The sequence below is a fragment of the Pongo abelii genome, chromosome 9, assembly GCF_028885655.2.
Source record: "Pongo abelii isolate AG06213 chromosome 9, NHGRI_mPonAbe1-v2.0_pri, whole genome shotgun sequence".
Classification (NCBI taxonomy): domain Eukaryota; kingdom Metazoa; phylum Chordata; class Mammalia; order Primates; family Hominidae; genus Pongo; species Pongo abelii.
Window position 1 is genome coordinate 122,099,456 of NC_071994.2, and position 25,543 is coordinate 122,124,998.

The window sequence follows — 25,543 nt, forward strand, 5'->3', positions numbered from 1 at the left end:
CTTATTGGGGGTATAGGGAGGAGAAGTGAGGGCAGCCTTTAAACTAGTCATAGGCCCCAGTTGAGACAATTGTTGCCGGGAAAGAAGCTGAAATGCTTGACTAGCACTGATGCTGTGGGGGATTTTCCCTCTTTCTTCAAAAAAACAGAAAAGACCCAGTGGAAAAAAAAAAGTGATGAGTTGTGAGGCAGGTCGCGGCCCTACAGCCTCAGGAGACGATGCGCAGCTCATTTGCTTAAATTTGCAGCTGACGGCTGCCACCTCTCTAGAGGCACCTGGCGGGGAGCCTCTCAACATCAGACAGTGACCAGTCTGGTGACTCACAGCCGGCACAGCCATGAACTACCCGCTAATGCTGGAAATGGACCTCGAGAACCTGGAGGACCTGGTGAGTAGACATGGGTAGCTTCCTGTCGCCGAGGCCCTGTCTGGAATTCTAATATCCTTTGCCAGAGTCCAAGGGAGAGGGGACAGCGTGGGAATCCTCTCCCACTGTGGATCTGTAAAATCTAGACAGGTCAGTGAGCTCCCGCCCTTTAAGAGTTTATTTTCCGTTCTGTGGAAGACGCAGATAAGGAGAGCTGCTGTCCTTAGTAGACATCCTTTAGAGGAAGCTGGAAGACACGGGTTCAGGCCCCGTATCCTCCTCTGAGTTGCTATGTGACTGGGAACAGGATACTTCATCTCTCCATTCTTTCTCTCCTTTTCTCTTAGGGTCGGAATATGGAACTAGACAGGAAAGTACTTTGGAGGTTTTCTTACCGTAAGGAGGCTGGCATTGCTAATCAGTCAATGAATGCATAGCTGTTCATCTCTCGCCATATGATTATATCTTCAGGGCACTACATTCTGTGTTGGGTGGAGAAGTTGAGGACCTGGTCTTTGCCCTCAAATAGCTTCTGCTCTGGCCAGAGAAAAAAATCACTCACTGGAAGCTATTAGACAACAATTATGTGCTAAACTGAGGAAATGTGAGACCAGATGGTAGCAAGGAAGAGGATCCCAGCAGGCTGGAGTCAGGGAGCAGGGTGAGAAAACTGTTAATCTGAAAAATGTCTTGGAACCTGTTGTAGAATCTCTAGAGATAAGGTATTCTTGGAAAGGTTTCTTAGGTGGGCTAAGAAAATGGTCCCCAGCACTACGCTGCCACCACTCAAGTCTCTCCAGTGAAGCGTAGTGGTGCAGTTGACTTGGTTGTCACTGGGCTCCCAAAAGATGTGTGTGTGTGTGGAGCAGCTCAACCAGAGAAACACAGGGTTCCTTGTGAGCTGACGGCAGAGGCTGGTTGTAAGGGTTTCTTGGAAACTTCTTCACGGTCTTTTCTCCCCCTGGGGAGAGGACTTGTTTCGGGGCTGCACTCTGGGTTAGATCATGAAGGAGCCAAACCCTGGCTCCTACCAACTCTCCTGGCCCAAACTTACCCTGAGATATTGTCTGACTCCCTCCTGCTCCCCTGGCTGGAGTGGACTTTGTGGAGTGGACTTTGTAGTTCCACCAACCATGTTCCCAGACTTGCTTGGAGAAGCCCGCCTCTTGCTTGCCAAGATCCCAGGGCTGGGAAGTGTAAGTAGGACACAGGGAGAAAGTGGGCAGAAGGGCTGACTACCCAAAGCCTGGCCCCTCAGACCCAAACCGCAGGTGGAATCAGAGCCGGACCATTCATCTAATCAGGACCTGCTTCATAATTTGTGGGACCCAATGCAAAATGAAAACATGGGGCCCCTTGTTGAAAAATTATTATAAATAAGAAGGCAACAGCAGAGCACTAAACCTCGTGGGGGGTCCTGCTGGGTGCAGGCCCCATGTGACTGCCCCAGTTGCAAGCCCATGAAGCTGCCCTGAGTCTAACCACAGAGTATAGGCAATACCCCAAATCAGACTAAAAACCCGCGGCCCCAAAGGGGCAATGTGCTCCCACCCTGGCCCCCGGTCACGGCCGCTGGCCTCGCCTGATTAGTTTATTGGGCGTCTTCCTCTGCCTGCAGCTTCAAACTGACCACGAGCCCTGACCCAGTTGGATATCTTAGTAACCGACTGGAGACCTGGCGGGTCCCAGCTTCTGAGAAACCTTAAGAGTTTCCCCTAACTGCACGCCTCACCTCACTGAGTGACCTACTAGAGACAGGTGGTGGCAGGGGGCAGGGGCAGCAGGGTATGTCCCAAGAAAACCTACATCTGGGGGAAACGGACCCAGTGACTTGCTTCATGTCACACCTCAAATGAGTGATCCTCAGCCAGGCATTCCAATATCTGGATCCCTCACTCAGAGTCTAGCCAGGAGCCCAGGAGTCCTAGGACCATTTGGGCTCTGGAGCTCTTCAGCCAGCCACCAGTGCCTTGTTCCCCCTTCACGAATCTCCTACATACCCTGTCTCCAGGGCCAATGTCCCCTCAGAACACAGACCCTCTCCTCTGCCCACTCACTGAAGAGCCGTGAGCAGCTTGGCAGACCGTCCCTCAGTGTCACAGTACAAAAACCCCGGGCATAGTGGTACAGGCAGGAGAATCTTGCATGTAGCAGCTTCTCAATAGGTATTTATTGATTTGTGATGCAGTAAAGGTCTTAGCTCACCGTTTTCCTCTAGAGTTAGTCCGGGTTCTTCTATTCCTTCTGCTTCCTATTCTCCTCCTTGTCCTTGCCCATACCAAGTATTGGTTCACATTCCTTGAACACAGGGTTTGACACTCTAATGTTGAGCTAAGAACTGGGGCCTTTTGGTTACACAAACTTGCCAGAAAAAAAAAAAAAAAAAGGAACTGGAGGCTCCTGGCCATAAGCCAGGTTGGTCATTCTGTATTCCATTTGTCCTCTTGAACTCAAAGACCAACTCGAGCTGCTTAAAATGTCCACTTCTTTAAGGCAAGGGCCGGGGTGTGGGGAGGGGCTGCTAATTTTCATGAATGAATGGTCCAAATAAAAAAAAAAATTAGATGGTTAAGAACCAGGAACAACAAGATTCCAGGTCCTGGGGTGGGCATGCCAGGGATCCATCCTGCTGGAAAGGCAGATCCTGGCAGACCTAGAGCAGACCCTGTCTATGAGACCCTTGATCTGAGAGCCTCCTTCAACAGAACCAGGGCCTGGGCTGGGGCATCCACAGAGGCTGGTCATAAACTATACCTCCAGCCCCACCCTGCACACCAGCCAGGAGGGGAAGCTGCTATAGCGCAGGGTGAAGCTGGCCCAAGCCCCAGAGCCTGGCTTTCTATGACCCCGCTCCATAGACAATTACCACACATCATGACTTCAGTGTGACCAGAGCATCACAGGCGACACAGCCCGTCCACGTGGACCATCTCATTTCATCATGGAGGTGTGAAGAAGAGGAACCAAAACCAGCTCAGGCTGTTTCTGGGCTTCATCTAGGGGAAAAGGAGGTTCTCCACCTGCCCCCCGCAACCAGGTCAAAAGTCCCAGAGGAACCCCAGCAGAGGAGGCCCAACTGGGGTGTAGTTGGAGGGGTCAGAGATGAGGGAGAGCCCCAAAGCCAGGCTGAGGATGGGTCAGGGTCAAAGTGAATCTGGGTTCAGGCATACAAACTGCAGAGTCTCCGTCAGGAACTCTTGCTTTCCCCAGGGATGCAGGCTGCAGCTGATCCCACTCCTCTAGCAGAACGGCAGAAACAGTGGCCGCGTATGTGGACCTAAGAATCAGGACACAAGAATGAGCATTCTTTCAAGAGTGGTAGGGAAAAATATTTCCAACCCAGGAGATGGTTTCAAGAGGCTGCCACACACACCTGGGAGGCCTGTCTGCCTGCACCTTGGATTGTGTGACTGTATCCAAAGGGCAAAGAGATGCTGGTGTGCCAGGTGGGGCCCCTTTAAGCCTAAAGACTTGCTGCAGAGGCTTGGAGTAGCTTAAACTCTCCCCCTAAAACCACATCCAGCACAGTACCTGCTTCTAATGGCCAAAACCCGTGGGTAGAGATGGAAGAGGAGTCTCACAGACTCATCCCTGAAGGCTGTGGGTGTGGCAAGGGAGATGTGACAAATGGCAAGCCAGAGTCTCAGATGGTCTTTAGGGGTTATGGGCCTCCTGAAGAAAGACGGGGTAAGGGGTACAGACCTACACCCTCACCAACAGCCCAGTCTCATTCCTCCAGACCCCTGCACCCCTTAAGCCACTGAAGGCTGGAATGACAGGTACCCTGGCCAGCCCCACTCACAGCTCCTGACTCTCGGCTGGGAATATCCACACAGGGACATAAAAGGATATGGAGCTTGTGTGCTCCCCCTGGCCAGAGCAATGACTGGCGTCTGTGTGCAGACACCTCCCGCGGCCAGCATGACTCAAGCCTTGGAGTCCTGGGGTTCGGCCTGAGTAAGCCACGCATGCAGGCAGCCCTGCCCCCTCCTCGGGGCTGAGAAGCAAGGTCAGGCTGGGGCATTCACTGGCGGCAGAATGGACTAGAAAAACAAAGTCTCCAGCTACTGAGCTAGACGGAGATCACACTGAGAACCAGCTCAGCCCCAGGCAGGGCAGGACAGACAGAGAATCGGGGAGTGGGAGCGAGGGGCATTTGAAGGCAGAGTCCAGCCTCCTTCTTCCCAGGGCAGGAGTCTCTTCCCACACACTTGGGCTCAAATGTTCCTCTCCTTCCTAAAGGTACCATCTCATTGCTGGACAGTTCTGCCTGTTAGAAAGTTCTCCCTCGTTTGACTGAAACACTACCCCCTCAGCTTCTGCCCAGTCCTTCTAGACTGCCCCCTGGAAGCTCACAGCGAGAGTCCATTGCCGCCCTCTTGCCCATGGAGCTTCTTTCCAAGCCTTGACATCAGCCCTCGGGGACTCAAGTCTTCTCTTTCCCAGACACTACACCCCTAGTACCTGAAAATTTCCTCTATGGGCAGGGTTTTCCAAGCCCCTCAACAAAGTGGTCATCCTTGTCCAGACCAACCAAACTGGGCTGGTGTCAGCTGCCCACTTACAGGCCTCTGTTCACCTAGATGGAGGTAACTGTGGCCCGTCTGCTGGCCATGTCCCTCCCATGATTCATCTTAAGCTTGTAGGCGACAAACTCCCAAGTCTTTCTCACAAACTGTTGTTACCTGGTCCTCCCTAACTTATCCCTGGATGGGTAATGTTTTAAATCTGAGTCCTGGCTTGTATATTTTTCCCCATGCAATTTCATCTGGTTGGGTTGGACCCATGGTTCCAGCTTGTAAAGAACTCTGTGTTGCCTGAGAGTGCCCCCAAAGCTGGGATGAGAGTGCTGAAGAGGAGGGACCCAGGATAGATCCCTGAGGCATGCTAGACACCCCTGCCCAGTGCACCTGCTGACACAGAATCCCCATTAGCAAATGTGAGCTGAGCTCCATGCTGGCCAGTGCTGGGGAGTGGGGCAGCCTCATTATTTGGAGAAGTCAGGTGGGGCTTGGAGACTTAATTATCCAGGGAGGAGCCTGCATCCTATAGTGGAGGGAAGGAGAAGAGTAACATTTTGGACCCTACCACAGGCCAAGCACTTTGCATCTCCTTACACCCCCCACCTCCCCCTAAGCCCCTCAATACTGGACACTGTTACAGCCCCTGCTCCTCCCCAGTGCTCACAGCAATTTCTAACTAGATTCTAGCTCCACTCTCAGCCTCATTCTGGTCATTGTATTTCTTGCCTTCTTTGGGGCATGCAGCCCTGGCCTATGACCAGGCTGTTGTCTGCTGGGTGCCTGTCTAGGCCACATGCTGGTGTAGCCCATCTTGGCATCTGTGTCTATGCAAGGTGCGTGTTGCTGTCAAGAGTGTGTGTGTGCATGAAGGCCTTGGGTTTCTGCAGCTTTTCATGTCAAAGAATGGGCACACCGCTCACGCAAATGGTCTGCCCTGTGCTCCCTCTGGGCATGGGATTGGAGGGCTTCCTTCAGCAGCACATGCCCCACGGTATTCAGGATTCCTGATTCCTCAACTTCCCATGAGGCCAGAGCCAGCCTTGCTTTATTGCCTCTCTCCATAGTTTGGCGGAGATTGGGGGAGCTAGAACTCCTATGTGTGGGAAGTGGCTTTAACATGTGCCACTCCCGAACCCCCAAAACGTCTGTTTGACACCTCCTGCTGAGATGTGCTGTCAATTCCCAGCACCCCTCAAACCAGCTTCCTCCCATCTTACCCTCTCTGAACGCTGCCAGACAAATACCTCTTGGCAAGGAGGAAGACACAGGCCCCTCCCAAGCCCCCTCTAAATCTGGTTCTCAGGAGATGGGAGCCCTAGGAAGATGTCCCACTGCATTGACTTCAGATGAGCAATAACTCAGTCAGCCTGGAACCTTTGAAGGGAAAGAAATGCGTGGAGGACAAGCCCAGAAACCCAGGGCTTTCTGGGTCAGATAGGCTGGCTGGACCTAAGCCCTCACCCAGGCACAGCCAAGGTAGGTGGAGTCCAGCCCTGCTGACCGCCCCAGGCCCTGCTTATCTCCTCCCCGTCTGAACGGCTTGGCTCTGCGTGAAGACTGCTGAATTCCAGTATTAGTCAAGTGGGTGTGCTCAATGACGATATTGGAAATAGCTCCCAATAGAGAGAGAGCCCTCAAGATAGGATCTAGGATCAAGGCCGTCAAGGTTATTGGGAGAAGGCAGAATGCAGAAGATTACGGAGTGATTCCCTGCAGAGGCACTTGCCTAAGTCTCAGATTATAAGGGCTCCTGGCCTTCTCTGGGAAACTGCTTTCAGAGCAGGTCAGCACACATCTGTCCTATGTAAAACACATGGCCTTGGGAGGGGGACACAGAAGGCCTGCTTCTAAGACCTTGCCATCTGGTTAGAAAGTGGTCATCCCAACCCTGGGTGCTGTAATAAATGCACACGCACCATAAGGAGAAGAGCGAATTCCAACAGGGGAGCCGGGAAGGATGTCTGAAGATGGGATTGAATTCGGCTTTGGAGGAAGGGTGGAAATTAGATAGTAAAATTTGGAAAGAAAGACCTGCTAGGCAGAAGGAAAAGACCAAGCAGAGGTTTGGAGACAGGAATGCGTTGGGGTGTTGGGGAAAAGCCGGGGGGTGGTCTAGAGCAATAATATATTAATACAAGACAAAGTTTGAAAGGTCAGAGGAATATACATTTGGGAAGAACATAAAGGCTCTGTTGGGAGGTTAGACTTCATCCCACAGGTCCATGGTTTTCAAATGAAAGTAGAACCATTTTCTTCAATGAAAGCTTATGTGTGAAGCACTGCACAAGTCAAAAGTGGAGAGCTCTAGTTTAAAGTCAAGGAGGGGAGCCTGGAGCCCCAACACCACTCCCCACTCCAGGGGAACCCTGTGACACACACAGTCATGGGTACTCTAAAGAAAGTCCTTGGAGCTGGGCATTGTTGTCACACACCTGCAGTCCTAGCTACCCAGAAGGCTGGGGCAGGAGGACGATCACTTGGGCCCAGGAGGTCAAGGCTGTAGTGTGCTATGGTCACACGTATTAATAGCCACTGCACTCCAGCCTGGGCAACATAGCAAGACACTATCTATCAAAAAACAAAAACAAAGGTGTGTGTTTGGGGGAGAAATTCCATGGAATCCTACTGCATGGGCTGTTCCGCAATGAGTTCTAAACTTTATTTTTTAAAAAAAGGTTTTGTAGAGATGCGGTCTCGCTATGTCGTGCAGGCTGGTCTTGAACTCCTGGCTTCAAGCAATCCTCCCACCTAAGCCTCCCAAAGTCCTGGGAGCCACTGTGCCCAGCAGTTCTGAAATTTAGCCATGTGTGAGTGGCACTAAGTTTGGCTTACTCCAATCTTTTTCTTTTTTTTTTTTTTTGAGACTGGGTCTTGGTCTGTTACCCAGGCTGGAACGTAGCGGCATGATCATAGTTCGCTGCAGTCCCAAATTCCCTGGCTCAAGTGATCCTCTTGCCTTGTCTTCCCAAAGTGCTGGGATTACAGGCCTGAGCCACCATGCCCAGACTCCAATCAATCTTCTATTGATGAACATTATCACAAATATGATTTTTTCTTATAGTTGACTTTGCTATTAAATGTGAAATTGAGGCCAGGTATGATAGCTCATGCCTGTAATCCCACCACTTTGGGAGGCCGAGGCAGGGGAATCACTTGAGGTCAGGAGTTTGAGACCAGCCTGGCCAACATGGTGAAACCCTGTTTCTACTAAAAATACAAAAAAATTACCTGGGTGTGGTGGCAGATGCCTGGAATCCCAACTACTCGGGAGGCTGAGGCAGGAGAATTGCTTGAACCCAGGAGGCAGAGGTTGCAGTGAGCTGAGATCGTGCCACTGCACTCCAGCCTGGGCAACAAGAGCAAAACTCTACCTCAAAAAAAAAAAAAAGTGAAATTGAAAAAATAAGATAAAGACAAAAAACAAAAGAAAACCACTGCTTATAGGTGATGGGGAACCAGTAAAGGACTTTAAGCAGAACACTGATGCGATGGGATTTGTGTTTTAGAAAACTTACCCTGTCCTCTGTGCAGGAGGTGGACAGGATTAGAGAAGCTGGTGGGGATGGGACCCATGGAGAGATGGTCTCCTGAGCATTAGAGTGAAGAGAAGGAAGACTAGACTGAGGCAATGGCAGAGGGATGCTGCGGGAAGGGTTGGCAGATGGCTCTACCCTTGCACTGATGTATCTCCCACACCTCCTTCTCACAGACCCCCATTCCCCCAGAGCCAGAAGGAAAGACCCAGGTTGGAGAATGGGTCTGCTCGGCATTAGGAGTGAGTATGTGACCTACAACTGTGGCTCCTGAGAGGCAAGAAAGCCCTGAGGCACCCAGTGTGACCATCCCCTCCTTGTGGGGGTGCCTTGCTCTCCTGAAATGGGGGCACCATTAAGCCACCCAGAGCCTGGTGGACAGAGTACCATCCTCTGCCTCCCCGGGGCTCATCATTTATAGTATTGCCATTTTGAATACACATAGGTTGGTTATAATTGGTTTTGAATTGCCTGGGGAGGGGCTTGGGTAGGGAGGGTGGGAAGAACAGAGCTGGGAGGTGAGGAGGAACAGGTGCAGGGGACAGCTGTGAGTGAAAGGTGTGAAAACAGGCACATGTCTTCCTTTGTGGTTAGCTGGGTAAACAACCTGAGTGCTGGGGTGATGGAGGGGGGGTGATGGGGAGAGGAAGAGGAGGATGGGGAGGAGGGAACTTCCGGACACATCACGGGCACGCCCCCTGCACTTGGAGCAGGCTCTCTCCTTCTCTCCTGCCAGTCTCCCTGTGTTGCCCTCACTTTCTCCTGCCTCTCTCTGCCTCTGGGCTTTCTGCTTCTGAGTGCTCCTAGCTGCAGGGAGGTTGCCAGTGATGGGAAGTAGCAGGGAGCCTGCATCTGCTGCCCCTAGAAGGAAGCCCAGGCAGGGTTGTTCAGTGGGAGGTATTGGCTTTGGAAGTAGATAAACGTCGGTTCACACAAACCTGATCTTTAGCAAGACACATCTGTGAAATAGGAATAATATTACATACCTTGAGCGGGTTGTGCATATTGAATCAGATGGGAGGCTATTACTGCCATTTCAGTGATAACAGAGACAGTCAGGAACAGGGAGACCCATAAGGAGGGAGCCCGCAGGCCACGTCAGCACCCGCCCGCCCCTAGTCCCCAGCACGATGCTAAGTTGCAGTGCCCGACTGTTCTGCTCAGAACTGGAACAGATGGGTCCTTGTACCAAGCAGGTCCATTCCCCAAATTGAAGCCTGTGACTCCAGCCCCCAAGGCTGCAGGCTTCCGTACATGAGGACCCAAAAACACAAGCTGACTTACGGGGTCCAGCCCTTCAGCACTTACAAAGCTCAGCCACCCGCACGCCTCCCTTCATCTGCGCCACCACTCTAAGGAATCCGGTCCCTTTGACAGGCGAAAAACTGAAGTTGGAAAAAACAAAGTGATTTGTTCAAAATTGAAATTGGAAACTTGACATTTGGTCAGTGGGCCCTATGTAGGAAAAACCTCCAAGAGAGCTAGGGTACCTCTCAGAGAGGAAGGACAGGTTCTCAGGTCCTCACCCTCCCGTCTCCTTGCCCTTGCAGTTCTGGGAATTGGACAGATTGGACAACTATAACGACACCTCCCTGGTGGAAAATCATCTCTGCCCTGCCACAGAGGGGCCCCTCATGGCCTCCTTCAAGGCCGTGTTCGTGCCCGTGGCCTACAGCCTCATCTTCCTCCTGGGCGTGATCGGCAACATCCTGGTGCTGGTGATCCTGGAGCGGCACCGGCAGACACGCAGCTCCACGGAGACCTTCCTGTTCCACCTGGCCGTGGCCGACCTCCTGCTGGTCTTCATCTTGCCCTTTGCTGTGGCCGAGGGCTCTGTGGGCTGGGTCCTGGGGACCTTCCTCTGCAAAACTGTGATTGCCCTGCACAAAGTCAACTTCTACTGCAGCAGCCTGCTCCTGGCCTGCATCGCGGTGGACCGCTACCTGGCCATTGTCCATGCTGTCCATGCCTACCGCCACCGCCGCCTCCTCTCCATCCACATCACCTGTGGGACGATCTGGCTGGTGGGCTTCCTGTTTGCCTTGCCAGAGATTCTCTTCGCCAAAGTCAGCCAAGGCCATCACAACAACTCCCTGCCACGTTGCACCTTCTCCCAAGAGAACCAAGCCGAAACGCATGCCTGGTTCACCTCCCGATTCCTCTACCATGTGGCGGGATTCCTGCTGCCCATGCTGGTGATGGGCTGGTGCTATGTGGGGGTAGTGCACAGGTTGCGCCAGGCCCAGCGGCGCCCTCAGCGGCAGAAGGCAGTCAGGGTGGCCATCCTGGTGACAAGCATCTTCTTCCTCTGCTGGTCACCCTACCACATCGTCATCTTCCTGGACACCCTGGCGAGGCTGAAGGCCTTGGACAATACCTGCAAGCTGAATGGCTCTCTCCCCGTGGCCATTACCATGTGTGAGTTCCTGGGCCTGGCCCACTGCTGCCTCAACCCCATGCTCTACACTTTCGCCGGCGTGAAGTTCCGCAGTGACCTGTCGCGGCTCCTGACCAAGCTGGGCTGTACTGGCCCTGCCTCCCTGTGCCAGCTCTTCCCTAGCTGGCGCAGGAGCAGTCTCTCTGAGTCAGAGAATGCCACCTCTCTCACCACGTTCTAGGTCCCAGTGTCCCCCTTTATTGCTGCTTTTCCTTGGGGCACGCAGTGATGCTGGATGCTCCTTCCAACAGGAGCTGGAATACTAAGGGCTCACCGTGGCTAAGAGTGCCCTAGGAGTATCCTCAGCTGGGGTAGCTAGAGGAACCAATCCTCATTTCTAGAACATCCCTGCCAGCTCTTCTGCCGGCCCTGGGGCTAGGCTGGAGCCCAGGGAGCGGAAAGCAGCTCAAAGGCACAGTGAAGGCTGTCCCTACCCATCCGCACCCCCCTGGGCTGAGAGAACCTCACGCACCTCCCATCCTAATCATCCAATGCTCAAGAAACAACTTCTACTTCTGCCCTTGCCAATGGAGAGTGCCTGCCCCTCCCAGAACACACTCCATCAGCTTAGGGGCTGCTGACCTCCACAGCTTCCCCTCTATCCTCCTGCCCACCTGTCAAACAGAGCCAGAAGCTGAACACCAGGGGATGAGTGGAGGTTAAGGCTGAGGAAAGGCCAGCTGGCAGCAGAGTGTGGCCTTCAGACAACTCAGTCCCTACAAACACAGACATTCTGCCAGGCCCCCAAGCCTGCAGTCATCTTGACCAAGCAGGAAGCTCAGACTGGTTGAGTTCAGGTAGCTGCCCCTGGCTCTGACCGAAACAGCACTGGGTCCACCCCATGTCACCGGATCCTGGGTGGTCTGCAGGCAGGGCCGACTCTAGGTGCCCTTGGAGGCCAGCCAGTGACCTGAGGAAGCGTGAAGGCCAAGAAGCAAGAAAGAAACCCGACAGAGGAAAGAAAAGAGCTTTCTTCCAGAACCCCGAGGAGGGAGACGGATCAATCAAACCCGGCGGTCCCCTCCACCAGGCGAGATGGGGTGGGGTGAAGAACTCCTAGGGTGGCTGGGTCCAGGGGATGGGAGGTTGTGGGCATTGATGGGGAAGGAGGCTGGCTTTGTCCCCTCCTCACTCCCTTCCCATAAGCTACAGACCCGATGAAACTCAGAGTCGGAACGGAGAAAGGTGGACTGGAAGGGGCCCGTGGGAGTCTTCTCAACCATCCCCTCCGTGGCATCACCTTAGGCAGGGAAGTGTAAGAAACACACTGAGGCAGGGAAGTCCCCAGGCCCCAGGAAGCCGTGCCCTGCCCCTGTGAGGATGTCACTCAGATGGAACCGCAGGAAGCTGCTCCGTGCTTGTTTGCTCACCTTGGGTGTGGGAGGCCCCTCCGGCAGTTCTGGGCGCTCCCTCCCACCTCCCCAGCCTTTGACTGGGTGGGGAGTCAGGGAACCCTGCCCTTGTCCCACTCAAGCCAAGCAGCCAAGCTCCCTGGGAGGCCCCACTGGGGAAATAACAGCTGTGGCTCAGGGGAGAGTGTCCTCAGGGCAGAACAGCAAGGAAGCCCTAAGATGCCCATTTTTTCTCTGAGTATCTCCTCGCAAGCTGGGTAATCGATGGGGGAGTCTGAAGCAGACGCAAAGAGGCAAGAGGCTGGATTTTGAATTTTCTTTTTAATAAAAAGGCACCTATAAAACAGGTCAATACAGTACAGGCAGCACAGAGACCCCCGGAACAAGCCTAAAAATTGTTTCAAAATAAAAACCAAGAAGATGTCTTCACATATTGTATTTATATATTTATATTTATATATATATATTTATATAATGGTACAAAATGGCTGGGGGTATGGCCATGGATGGAGGGAAGAGTAGGCTGGCCTGTGGCACGGGTGGGAGGAGAGGGCACTCGGCCTGCTGCGATCTGACCCCTCTCTCCTCAGGGCAGGAAACACAGAGTCAGACAGTTTGGGGGGTCTTGGGCCAGGGGTGGAGGGCTCAAGGGCACAGGGCCCAGGCTGAGGCAGGGCGGGCAAAGCGCCTGGCAGGATGAAGGGCAAGTGGCCCCCCAAACACAGAGGCCCTGGCCATGGCCCCTGGGAGGTGACCGGAGTGAGTCAGGGGCCTGTTGTCAGCCCCAGAGGAAGCGCTGGACCTGGCCGATGGTGGGCCGAGAGGACAGCACCAGGCTGGGAGAAGTGGGGCGAGTTCCCTTTGTGTTACAGCTGCCAGTGCGAGACCAGGCCCTCCAGGCCAGGAAGGCTAGGGACGGGTCCTGGTAGAAGACACCCTGTCTAGAATGGCCCTTGGTCCTGGAGGTGGGGCGCAAAAGGCCTCAGCCAGGGAACTGCCCTGCCACCTCCCAAGGCAGGAAAGGAAGTGAGAAAAGGAGAAGTTTTTTACTCCTGGGGCCAAAGTAGGGGACAAACACCCAGTCGTATATGGCTTCAGCTCTGACCAAAGGCGGATAGGAAGCTCTCCTGGGGAGGAGCAGGGAGCCGAGGGGAGGCAGTGGCTGTGCCCGGGTGGGCACAGACAGATCTGGTACATGGCCCTGAGCCCTGGGCAGAGGGACAACCTTGCCGGTGAGTGGGCAGGCAGAGAGGAGGCGGCAGGATGCTGTTTCCCCGATTCCATCCTCAGGGGGTGGAGACTGGAGGGGAGGTGCACTGACTCAGACGAACTGTTCTCCCCCTTCTTTGATAAGAAGTAGGTGGCAGCAGCCTCTGGAAAAGTCAGGGCCCTGGAGGTTACCTGGCCCAGGGCTACTGCAGCCACAGGCCCCAGTGGCACCATGCCACCCCTTCCATGGGCTCCGGGCCACACAGCCACCGCCTCTTCCTCCTTTCCTTCATCCCAAACTGGGACAAAAGACTTCAAGTTCTGGCTAAGATGTAGCAGCAGCGGATGCCCGGGCATCCAAAGTGGGAAGCCAGGGCCCCATGTCACCGGTGTGGGCAAACACACATGCACGTGCACACATGTTCTCCCTGAATCACTCAGCAGCAGACAGGCTGCCGCCCTGGGGGTCTCAGCCCTGCTAGGGCTCACCAGGTGGAAGCCTAGGTGGTCTGACCTCAGTTTAGGAGTGGGTCATTTACGTCATCTTACCATTTGGGGAGGGGACAGGAATGGTATCCCTTAGGGACCCAGAGACACTGCAAACAGTGGGTGGCTGTGTAGGGCTGCACATCCCTGGGTCCAGGGGAATGGAGGGAGCAATAACTTGAAGAAGGGGGAAGGGTTTCTTTTATCCTTTTTTTTTGTGTGACTTCTATCAAAACACAGAAATACAGCACACGCACAAACCAGCACAAAAGCGCAGCGCTCTATTTACAGCTCCGGCTGGCACCTGCCCACCTGGCCAGCCGCCTGCAGGGAGGGGCGGGAGAGGGGTCAGCCACATCAGCAGGGAAAGGACACGAAGCAGGTAAAGACAGAAGGAAAATGGGTGGGTGCAGAGAAACCAAGAGGGAGGTGGAGCTCCAGCAATGCGGACACGAGGAGACAGCAGCAGAAGGGGCTGGGGGAGACCTGACCTGTCCTTCCTCTCTCCCCCCAGATTCCCATCCAGGACTCCAAAAGCATAGCTGAAGGGGGCGTGGCGAGTGCAGGGATGCAGGGAAAGAGGTAAAATAGAGAGGCTCCATAGGAATTGGGAGGAGTAGGGGAGGGGCAGTCCTGGTGGCCGAAATGGAACCAACCCCAATCCAAAATCCCCCACCCCACTCTGCCACTTCCCCCTAAGCTGCCAGCACATCTGGTTTCCACAAATGCCACTCCCTACACAAGCCCCCTCCCACCCCCTCCACCCCACCCCGCGACCCAGGCCATTCCAACATTGAGGGGAAGAACTTTGTTAAGGTTATCGTATTTGCAACATTGCCCCGGCTCCAGACCCGGCAGCGACTTCTAGAAGGGCAGGTTGGCCATGCCGCCTGGTGCCGGGAGGTAGCCCATCTGGCTGTCCAGGGACACACTGCGCTGCCGAAGGGGGTGGGACACCATGAGGTTCTGCTGGGGCGGGGGGCCCATGAGGGAGCCCTGCGGGGAGAGCATGTGGGGCGGCTGGCTGTAGACCTCGCCCCCCACGCCCCGCTGCTTCATCAGCATGAAATTCTGCTGGGTCATGAGGCCTTGTGGAGGGGACATGACCCCCTGGTGCAGGCCATGGGGCACCATCCCCTGCTGTGGGGGCACGCCTGTCCTGCCCAGCAAGGACATCTGTCCGGGGTGGCACATGGACATGTTGAGCCCCCGCTGGACGCCCTGCTGGCCTGGGAGGTTGGGAGGCCGAGAGGGAGTCTGGTCCGCCATCATGTTCTGCAGGTTCATGAGATGCAGATTGGGGGGCTGAGCCTTGGGGGGCTGGTTCTCGCTCTTGGGGAAGTACTGGAGGGTGCTGCTCGGCTTCTCAGAGGGGATGATCCTCGACAAGTCGAACTCGGGGATCCCCGTTGGGGTGGGCCGGATCACCTCGCTCAGCTCGGGGTCGTTCAGCACTGATGCCACCCCAGGGAGCACACCTGGTGGGTATGCGTCGCCCATGCGCCCAGCCATGGCTTTGCCCATCAGGTGCTGCTGGGGAGGCATGGGGCCTGGCGGCTGGTTGGGCAGGTCCTCGGGAGGCAGGGGCATGCCTGACGGGTAGTGCTGCTGCAGGCCAGACCCCCCGCCCCCACCCCCAGTGGGGGCCATGGCACCATGGGGCTGCTGCAGTCGAGGGGGGAAGGGTATCATCTGGGAGGAGCTGGGCACCGGGCCACAGGGGGCATTCAGGGAGTCGGGGCCCCCTGGGGCCATCATCATGGAGTTTTGAGGGGGCCCCCCTGTCCCCTGTGCGTTGGGATGCAGTGGAATGTTGGAGCCCAGAGGGGTGGGGGAGGGCAGCATGGCAGGCGGGGGCTCATGGGACAGGGGCTGCTGGCCTGGCAGGTTCATGCCCATAGGGCTCTGGGCAGCGGCTGAGTTCAGGTGCATCTGGCTGGGCTGGCTGTTGCTGATCCCTGTAGGGAATAGAAGACAGGGAGTCAGGCACGGTGCGCCCAGGTCGCAGAGGGTGCAGGGCTCAGGCCTTTCCCACTCCCAAGCCAGGTGGTGCCAGGGGTCGGAGTTTTCACCACTGGCTTCCCCTGGCTGGGAGGGAAGGGACTGGAGGCATTGAAGCTAGAAGCCAAGAGACCAAGCTCTGGCCCAGTTCGCCAGACACACCACCAGGTGTTGGAAAGACCACTTGAGTGCTCTGGGCTGGGTTTCACTAATGACTCCAGTGAGTGGGAACAGCATCCCGGAGCCTCCACCCCCACGCCCAGGGCCTTCAGAGGCACAAAAAAGCCAGCACAACCACAGCTTTGCTCCCCGCTCCCAGTGCCCACACCAGCTGGCCTCCCTGGGGTCCTGGCCTGTCCTCGCACCTGGCCCGGAGCCCTGCGGTGGTGGTGGGGGGGGCAGCAGGGGCCGGTCGGGCAGCAGCTCGTCGTCTGAGGTGGCGATGGTCTTGATGGCATTGTGGTAGAGCGGGGTGGAGCTGGGCATGGCGTACTTGGACATCTGGGTCATCATCAGTGACAGGGGGTTCTGGGAAGGTGTGGGGTCTGGGGAGGAAGTGAATGGTAGGCTGGGGTTCATGAGGCCGCTGGGAGGGTTGGCGGGAGGTGCTGAGGAGCTGCTCCGGGGGCCGCTAGGCGGGAGGGTACCTACAGAAACGGGGAGACAAAGAGAGCAGGGGTGACTGGGGAGGGGCAGATGAGTTCGGCTGTGGATATTGCGGAGGTTTAGGAAGAGGTCAGTTCCCCCCAAATCACCTGGTCCTTCAGACACACCCACAAGCCCCCACTATCTCCAGAGCCCACCAGTCTTCAAGCAATCCTTGCAGCTACAGGGCTCCAGGCAAGGGGAAGATCCCAGGCCCCAAGTACGATCACTCAAAATGCCTGGGAGACTCATGTGGTACCCCCTGAGAAAGCGCACAAATGTCATCATCTGCCCCATGAGCAGAGCCATCCACCTCTGGGCCCGTGGTACAGAGGCCCTTACTCACTCACTGCCCAGCCCCAGCACGGACACACTGCTCAGCGCCTGCCTGCCCAATTGACTCACCCTGTTCCACGTTGCTCAGGGTGGTGGAAGAGTTCATGTTGAGAGGCGGCTGCTTGCTCTGGGAGACCCCAGGGCTGGGCATGGCCGTCTTGGGTGAGGCAACCCAGCCTGGAGAAGGCACCGCCATGGAAGGAGACTTGAGCCTGCTGGGCGAGCCAGTGGGCGAACGGACGCTGAGGGAGGAGCCGAGGACCTGGGGCGACTTGAGAGGTCCTGGCGGGTTGGCAGAAGGCAAGGGCACCATCTGTGAGGGAGTCTGGGGTGACTTGAGGTTGGCAGAGGGCGAGGTGACCAGGGGTGAGTGCACCTGGCTAAGGGTGGGCGACTTCAAGTGCCCCATGCCCGGTGAGCCCATCTGATTAATACTGATGGTGAGGTCCGAAGGCCGCCTGCCTAGCCCCCGGTTTGGGGCTGAATGCACGGTCCCGGGAGGATTGGACACAGGGGGCAGAGGCATGTGGCTGAGCCGGGTGGTGCCCACGTTGCTCATGGGCATTGAGCTCTGATCAGGGCTGAACATGTCTTGGGTATTGCCCATGTCCTGCGACATGGCTTGGTAGGGTCCCTGGCCCCCAGAGAATCCCTGCTGGCCCTGGTTGGGAAACTGTGAAGGCATCAGCATCTTCTGCGGGCCGCCCATCACGCCACTGCTGTTCTGGGCCCGAACCCGGGCCATCTCCTCAGGACTGAGGCCCTGGGGCCCCATCATGTCCCCAGGGCCCCGCATCTTCTGCGACATCAGCATCTGCTGCTGCGGGGTCATCTGCACGTTCAGGTTCATATTCATGTTCATGTTGACATTCATGTTCATGTTGAGGTTGCCTGGCCCCATGGGCGGGTCCACCTCCCTCAGCCCAGACTGTCCCATGGGAGGGCTCAGGAGGCCCCGGCCACCACCAAACTCCATGCCCATGGGAGTGCCCGCCAGGCCCTCACCACCAGCCATCTGCCCGGGAAACATGGCAGGATCCATCTGCCGGTGCGCCTGCATCATCCGCTCCATCTCCATGCTCTGTCCCATGCCACTGCCTGCCATGGCCAGGGGACGCTGCATGCCCATCGACCGCTTCTCCAGCAGCTGGTGCCGCAGCAGCTCCTCACGGACCCGGGGGGTCATGAATCGCTCCGCCTCACCCTGCCCACCTGGGTAGGGCATAGTGTTCTGGGCAAAATTGCTGGGTCCCCCCATAGGGGGCAAGTCTTCGGTCCAGCCCATGCCTGGTCTCACGGGCCTCTGCATGGCATTCATGGGCACCTCCATGGGCATACTCTGCATGCCCCCAAACCCAGGCACCCGTTGTATCTGGTTGCCTGGGAAACGGGGCCCAGGAAAGGGAGGTCCGCCCCGGAGCTGCATGGGATCTTGAACATCCATGGGCCCCCGCAGCTGCGCACCCATTCCAGGCGGCCACTGATCCCCAGGCTTGCTGTGGTAAGGAGGCGGGGGGCCCCTCACCATTATGCCCCCCATGCCCATCATGTCCTGCAGAGGACGGCCCCCATGCAGCCCAATCTGTTCCTCTTTCCGCCGTTTCTCCTCGTAGTACTCCTCCTGCAGCTTGCGCCAGGCCACCTGCTCGGGCGTGAGGCTGTCCTGGCCCAGCCTCTGTATCATCATGTTCATCTGCTGCCCCATGTCCCCACCCGGGGGGTGCCCAGGCACTTCATGCTCCAGCGGGGGGCCCCCTAGGCTCTGTGTCTGTGAAATCATGGACTGCAAGGGTTCCTCGTACTTCTTCAGCCCGCTGGGAGGGGCCGTGGGTGGCTGCTGGGGGGGAGGGGGGGCTTGTGCTGGTGGGCCCCCCTCACCCGCTCCTCCTGGGGGCCCCTTGAGGAAGGGCTCAGTCTCTCCACTACGGAGCAGCAGTCGCTCAATGTCTCGCAGCGTCTGGAGGGACCGTTCCCGATGCTCCAGCTGCTCTTTGGACAAGCCCTCTGAGCCCACCAGGCTGCGCTGCCCGTTTCCAGGGGCAGCTGCCTCCCCCAGCAGGGCAGGGCCAGGGGCACAGCTGGGGTCTCCTCCAGGAGGCAGAGGGTTGTTGGCGGTGGTAGCCGTCGGGGTGTTAGGGTGGGTGCCCCCAGTCCCACCACCTGTGCTGGCAGCTCCCACCGAGTTGGGGGCCAGGTCCTGACTGCTGTCCTCAGGAGGCCCCTCTGGGGGCAGAGCAGGCGGGGCACTGCCAGGGGCCGGGGGTGGTGGCGGCGGCAGTGGAGGTGGCTGGGACTGCGGGGTGCCTGCTGACGGCGTGCTCAGGGGTAGCGGTTCTGGGGTAGGGGGCACTTTAGGGGCCTGCGGAAGGACAAAGAGAGCATGAGACAGGTAAGGGGACGTTCTGCCCAGTCCTGCTGCTCACAGAGGCGCCACGCTTACCTGGTCAAGCTTGGCCCGGGGCACGTTCTGCTGGTGGTAGGCGAGGATGGAGTCGGCCCGGCCCTGCAGCACTGCCTCTGCAGCCCTGCACAGAGTGGGGGCACCGACAGCTCAGAGAGGTGAGCAGGAGGGAGCCTCACCCTCACCCACCCCACCCTGCCCCTGCACAGGGCTCCCTCGGAACCCCAGGCTGAGAGGTGCTGGGCAGAGAGAGAGAGACCTGGCCTGCCCACCAGGCACTTACGTGTTGGCCAGATGGGTGGTGAAGACATATACGAACTGCGAGGGAGGCTTTCCGGGGACGCCCCCGCCCCCGCCCCCGCCCCCAGGGGCATCAGGCCGAAGGCCAGGAGGAGGGCCGTGCGGGGCGCCTGGCACGCTGCTCTCGCTGAGGGGCAGTTGGGTGGTTTGGCCGGGACCCAGCTGTGGGGCCGCCATGGCTGGGTCTGCTACATTACAATCTGCAGGAGGAGAGAGGAGAGGGAAAGGGGCTAAGTGGTCCAGACGCAAGGAGGACCAGCTGATACCCCCTCCCACTGATGCTCACAGCCTTACAGCTCGTGCCCACAGGGACATTTGATGTCACTATCTGGTGTTCTCACCAGGCTGGTTTCCACGATGGCAAGAGTGGTGACCATGTGGAGAGCGGGGACAGAGAAATTGTGTCCTTTCCACAGGCTCCCATGGGCCTGGCATTCTGCTGGGGACTTAATAGGTGTGATTTCATCTCATGAACACACCCTGTGAGGAACGTGTCACACACTCCACTTAACAAAGGAGGAAATAAGTTCCTCACCCACGGTTACACAGCCAGATAGTGTAGAGCCAGAACTGAACCCAGGGCAGGGACTCTGAAGCTCTGCTCTGAGCTCTGCTGCTGCCCCTCACACTGGGTAAGTGTATGTGCACACAGTCTAGTGACCCAGTTGGGGAGAAGGCAGAGAGGGTGCACAAGCTGATGATTCAAATGATGGATGGTTTTTCACTCTAGCCCCACTGCTAACTGACTTTGTGATTTTATGAACCAGACATCTCTCTAAGCCTCAGTTTCTTCATCTACAAAATGTAAAATACTAACCTCCTCCTTGCACAGGGGGCAGGTCAAAGAAATATATTTTTTAACAGTAAGTTTAAATCAATGTCACAGACTAAAAAAATCCATTTGAAAAACAGAGAGCCGGGAGCAGTGTCTCACACCTGTAATCCCAGCACTCTAGCACTCTGGGAGGTAGAGGTGGGCAGATCACCTGAGGTCAAGAGTTCAAGACCAGCCTGGCCAACATGGTGAAACCCCGTCTCTACTAAACGTACAAAAATTAACTGGGCATGGTGGCGCATGGCTGTAATCCCAGCTATTCAGGAGGCTGAGACATGAGAATTGCTTGAATTTAGGAGGTGGAAGTTGCAGTGAGCCGAGATCACACCACTGCACTCTAGCCAGGGCGACAGAGCGAGACTGTCTCAAAAAAATAAATAAATAAATAATAAATAAATAAATAAATATAAGAAAGAAAAAACAGAAAAAGCTGACATACTGGAAACACTCTCAAGACAGACCAGCTGCCCTCAGCACCAAGGGAAGTTTTGTTCCATGGTTATACACTTGACTGTAAGTCTTAGCGTAGAAAAAAATCTACAACGGGTCTAGGTGAGTGGGTAGACCCATTCGCATGCCAGGAAAAGCAAGTCACAGTGCCTGGCCCGCAGACAGTAAGTACCAGCATTCTCAGTTAATGGGAGACAAATTGCCTGAAGCTGTCTCCATCGAGCCAGGGCAGTGACCACCTTCCCATGGGCCCAGTGTCAGGCTGCCCTCTTTGGAAAAAGTTTCTTCTCCACCTTCTTCTCTGATGGACCCATCCCAAAACGGCCCTGCTCTGGACCCTATCTATCCAATTTTACATAGAAGAGCAGAGCCAGAAATTTGCGGGGGAGCTTGAGAGCTGACCTCAATGTGTGAAGGCTGCTGAGGAGCTCTTGGATACGAGCTATGGGGAGAGAGGCAGGGCTTAGTCCAACAAGGAACTTTCTAGTACAATAACAATGATAAAAGCTAACATATTATATGTATAACCTCATTTACTCCTCGTACCAACCCTGTGAGATAAATAATATTCTTACAGATGAGGAAACTGAGGCCCTTTCCCAAATTTACAGAAATAACCTGGGTTGCAAACCAAGGCAGCCTGATGGCAGAACTAGTCCTGTCAATGTCTACGTTCTGTCGCCCCTCCAGTAAGAACTCTTTAAGAATCTAAGGGCAGGCCGGGCACGGTGGCTTATGCCTGTAATCCCAACACTTTGGGAGGCCAAGGCGGGCGGATCACTTGAGGTCAGGAGTTCAAGACCAGCCTGGCCATAATGGTGAAACTCCATCTCTACTAAAAATACAAAAAGTAGCCAGGCATGGTGACGCATGCCTGTAATCCCAGCTACTTGGGAGGCTGAAGCAGGAGAATTACTTGAACCCAGGAGGTGGAGGTTGCAGTGAGCCGAGATTGTGCCACTGCACTCCAGCCTGGGCAACAGAGTGAGTGAGACTCTGTCTCAAAAAAAAAAAAAAAGAATCAGGCCGGGTGGCTCATGCCTGTAATCCCAGCACTCTGGGGGGCTGAGGCAGGTGTATCACCTGAGGTCAGGAGTTCAGGACCAGTCTGGCCAACATGCTAAAACTCCACCTCTGCTAAAGATACAAAAATTAGCCAGGCATGGTGGCAGGTGCCTGTAATCCCAGCCACTCGGGAGGCTGAGGCAGGAGAATCGCTTGAACTCAGGAGGCAGAGGTTGCAGTAAGCCGAGATCGCGCCATTGCACTCCAGCCTGGGCAACAAGAGTGAAACTCCGATTCAAAAATAAATAAATAGATCAAAGAATCTAAGGGCAGTACAACTAAAATAGTCACAATAGTCGCCTTGAGTATGGATGTTAGTAATTTCTACTTTGTATTTCCCTATGTTTGCCAGGCACAGTGGCTCACTCCTGTAATTCCAGCACTTTGGGAGGCCAAGGCATGAGGATCGCTTGAGACCAGGAGTTCAAGATCAGCTTGGGCAACATGGCAAGACTGTCTCTACAAAAAATACAAAAATTAGCCAGGTGTGACACATGCCTGAGCCCAACTACTTGGGAGTCTGAGGTGGGAGGATCACTTGAGCTCAGGAGTTTGAGGTTGCAGTGAGCTGTGATCACACCACTGCACTCCAGCCTGGGTGTCGGAGAGAGACCCTGTCTCTAAACAATAAATAAATAAAACTCACAAAGTTTCTACAATGGTGCAGTCTGATGTGACATAAGTGAACTGGAGGTGGTGACTATGGGGGGAGGTGTCTGGTCTGGGAAGCAGTAAAAGGTTCTATCATCAAAGGGTTCAGCCAGAGTCTTGGTGACCACCAGGTTAGTCCCATGGGGGAGAGAGAACTGATACAGGATGGTCCGTGAGGTGCCAGCTAACTGTAGAGGTTTGGTATTTGAGCCTCTGCACCCCTGTCACAGACACAGTCTGCTCACTCCATAACATTTGCTGACTCTCTTTCCTCCTCTGTAATTGGCATCATGATAACACTGACCTCACAGGGCTGTTGTAAGGATTAAATAAAACAGAGTAGCAAAGTAGCCAATGTACTCTTTTCTTTCTTCTTTCTATAGTCCCTGCCTTCAAGGAGTTCACAATTTAATAGTCTGTGGCTAGTTTCTTTTTCTTCTTTCTTTACTTCTTTCCTTTCTTTCTCTGTCTCTCTCTCTTTGTAGAAATGGGGTCTCCCTATGTTGGCCAGGCTGTTCTTGAACTCCTGGGCTCAAGCAATCCTCGGGTTTCAGCTCCCCAAATTCTGGGGATTATAGGTGAGAGCCACCACACCCAGCCTCTCTGGCTAGTTTCTTAAGTCTCTCACCTCAAAAAGATGTAAACTTTGAGGGAAAAAAAATGTGTACAAGCTTCCCAGGGGCAGGGGTTACGTCTGGCTCTCCCGCATCACTCATGGAACGACAAAATATAGGCGGATCCATAAAAGAATCAGAGGAGGAGTGGGCATCCCTCCATACCCACTTCTTGTCCTGGTGACACACCCTGGGTACTTGCCAGGAGTCAATTAGAGGTTAGGGAAGGGCACCAGAGACACAGCCAAGTGGCAGCTCACACCCAGGCTTAGCAGGGCTTTGCACAGCAGAGCCAACTGTCCGACTCCCAGGGACACTGGGAGCCGGACGCTTCACCGCCCTCCCTCCACTAACCAGTAGGTGGCAGCATAGGCCAGGAATTCACAGGTAGAGGTGTAGGTGATGTGACCAGGAAGGCGGCCACTCCACCCTGCCCCACATAGGGTCCCTAGGGAGAGGGGCCACTGAGCACCTGGAAGGCAGAGGCGAGGCTGTTGCAGTGTAGGGAGGGACAGAGTCTGAGAGGTAGGATGGGAGAGAAAAATCCAGGGCTCCCAGTCCTCACTTCTTTCCCAGGCTCAGTCCTCTCAAGTCCATCCCCCAGGAACATCACGGGCTACAGCACCCTGGCATCAACAGGCACTCACTGTGGGTGGCCCCAATGGGCTTGTCGTCCTCCTCACTGTCCGGTCCAGAGCACCATTCGTCCCCACTGTACGGCTGCTTCCGCTCCAGCACACAGCGCCGCTTACTCCGCGGCGCCACCTCTGCCCAGGCAGGACGGAGGAAAGAGTGAGTGCCCAGAGGCCCCATTATTCTCCCACACCCAGGGTCCCTCCCAGACCCATTCTCTAAGATGCCCCACCCTAGAGGGCACTGCCCAGGTCATGATGGGCACTTCGCCAGCCCGTGGCCCCCACCACGCCACCATTTGTTTCTGATTTCTCTCTATAGCCCCATGCCTGTCTCCCCTCCCCCCCAACACCAAGTAGAGCATAATCCCCAACCACAACTGGTTCTAATTAGGGCTGGAGGGGAGGGGGAGCTGCTGCTACTCTTCCAGGCCCCGGTGCCTGCTCCCAAAGGGCTCCCACCAGCCGGGATACGGAGGCTCCTGGAAGTGTGTGGGTCTGGGGTCTGCTCCTCACTCCATGGCACCTCCCTCTCCCCTTCTGGAGCTCTGGTGGGAAAGCAGGAGGGGAAGGAGTCCAGAAGTCTGACCACTCTGTGTGGCCCCTCCATGGGTGGCACCATGGCCAACCCCAATCCCGAATGATCTAGTTGGTGGGTGTTGAAAGGTACCCATGCAGAAACACTGGAGAAGAACGTGGGATGAGGACTGGACAAGCAGGGGGCAGAGAGGTGATCTCCCAATCTGAGCCTTGGACTATGGGAGATGCTAGGGTCTTAGGGATGAGGAAAGGGGGTACCTTTGGCCTCTGAATCCAGGGATGGGGTCCCAGCCTCTCGCTGCTCTCCAGAGTCCACAGACACACTCCGTTCCCTCTTCACCTTGCCCTTGAGCGAGCTGAAAGGGGGCACCCCTGCCTGGGGGTTCTTCAGACTTGAGTTGCTAGGCGAGATCTGGTTGGCCTTGGCCCCATGGTTCCCCGCCCCCACGCCCTTCGAGCCCAGGTTGCAGGTGGGTCCTTGGTTCACATTCTGGTGCTGAGATTGGGCCCCGCCATTCCCTGTCTTGCCATGATTGGTCAATTTATTTTCTGGGTGCATTGGCTTGGCTGGGGCAGGGGGGCAATGGCCGCGGGGGGACAGCGGCGGGCTTCCTGGAGCTTCTCTCCTCCTGGGGTGGGGTAACCTGGGAGAAGGTAGGAGAGATGTGAAAAGTTAACCTTGCTAGGGGCTAGGTATGCCTGGAACTTAATTACCCCATCCTGCCTCCCCTAATAATAGGGGAGGGTGGGGGGAAGGGGTGGCATCTGAAGACCACCACCAGCCATTCGCTACCTCTTTCCATGGCTTCCTCAGACAAGGGCTGAAGCCCTCATCCACCTTGGGGAGTGGAGATGGGGACACCCTCCACCCCCCAGCCTCCACAATTTGAATGGAAACCAGGGCCTAGAGTTGGCAGAATTCGCCCACCTCAGCCCCAAAACACCCATCAGCCTGCAAGCTTCTGTGCCAACCCTGTCCTCTGTATCAGGCTTAAGCATCCTTTCTTCTAAGATCTGCTGCCTTCAGACTCCTTCCAAGGTCTCAAACCTCAACTCCCGTATGTCCCAACACCAGCAGAGAAGGGCCACAGGACCTGGGGTCACTGCACATGCCCCGGTCTCATTCCCCAGGGACAGTGGGGAAACGCACACCAGGGAGTGGTACC

The 25,543-nt window shown here is 55.7% G+C and overlaps 2 protein-coding genes across 5 annotated transcripts in view; one reads left to right on the top strand and one right to left on the bottom strand.

Annotated features, from left to right (window-relative positions):
* The first annotated feature begins 230 nt into the window (after positions 1-230).
* On the top strand, positions 231-12,641 carry CXCR5 (C-X-C motif chemokine receptor 5). Its single transcript, XM_002822562.3, has 2 exons — positions 231-388; positions 9,974-12,641. Exons 1-2 carry the CDS (start codon positions 338-340, stop codon positions 11,039-11,041), a joined length of 1,119 nt encoding a protein of 372 aa, XP_002822608.1. The 5' UTR covers positions 231-337; the 3' UTR covers positions 11,042-12,641.
* The window catches only part of BCL9L (BCL9 like), a 30,109-nt gene continuing 17,080 nt past the window's right edge, over positions 12,515-25,543 (bottom strand). For all 4 annotated transcript variants that reach the window (XM_009247147.4, XM_009247149.4, XM_009247148.4 and 1 more), the window contains 7 exons: positions 24,636-25,021; positions 23,853-23,972; positions 19,574-19,790; positions 19,330-19,414; positions 16,959-19,248; positions 16,274-16,555; positions 12,515-15,865 (listed from right to left, as the gene is read on the bottom strand). In XM_009247147.4, coding sequence (XP_009245422.1) covers positions 14,772-15,865; positions 16,274-16,555; positions 16,959-19,248; positions 19,330-19,414; positions 19,574-19,790; positions 23,853-23,972; positions 24,636-25,021 — 4,474 coding nt within the window. In that variant the 3' untranslated portion in view covers positions 12,515-14,771. The remainder of the gene's footprint in view (positions 15,866-16,273; positions 16,556-16,958; positions 19,249-19,329; positions 19,415-19,573; positions 19,791-23,852; positions 23,973-24,635; positions 25,022-25,543) is intronic.

Coding starts and splice junctions, on each gene's coding strand:
- CXCR5 (XM_002822562.3), top strand. CDS start 338: ATGAACTACCCGCTAATGCTGGAAATGGACCTCGAGAACCTGGAGGAC. Junction 389..9,973: donor TCGAGAACCTGGAGGACCTG/GTGAGTAGACAT, acceptor TTGCCCTTGCAG/TTCTGGGAATTGGACAGATT.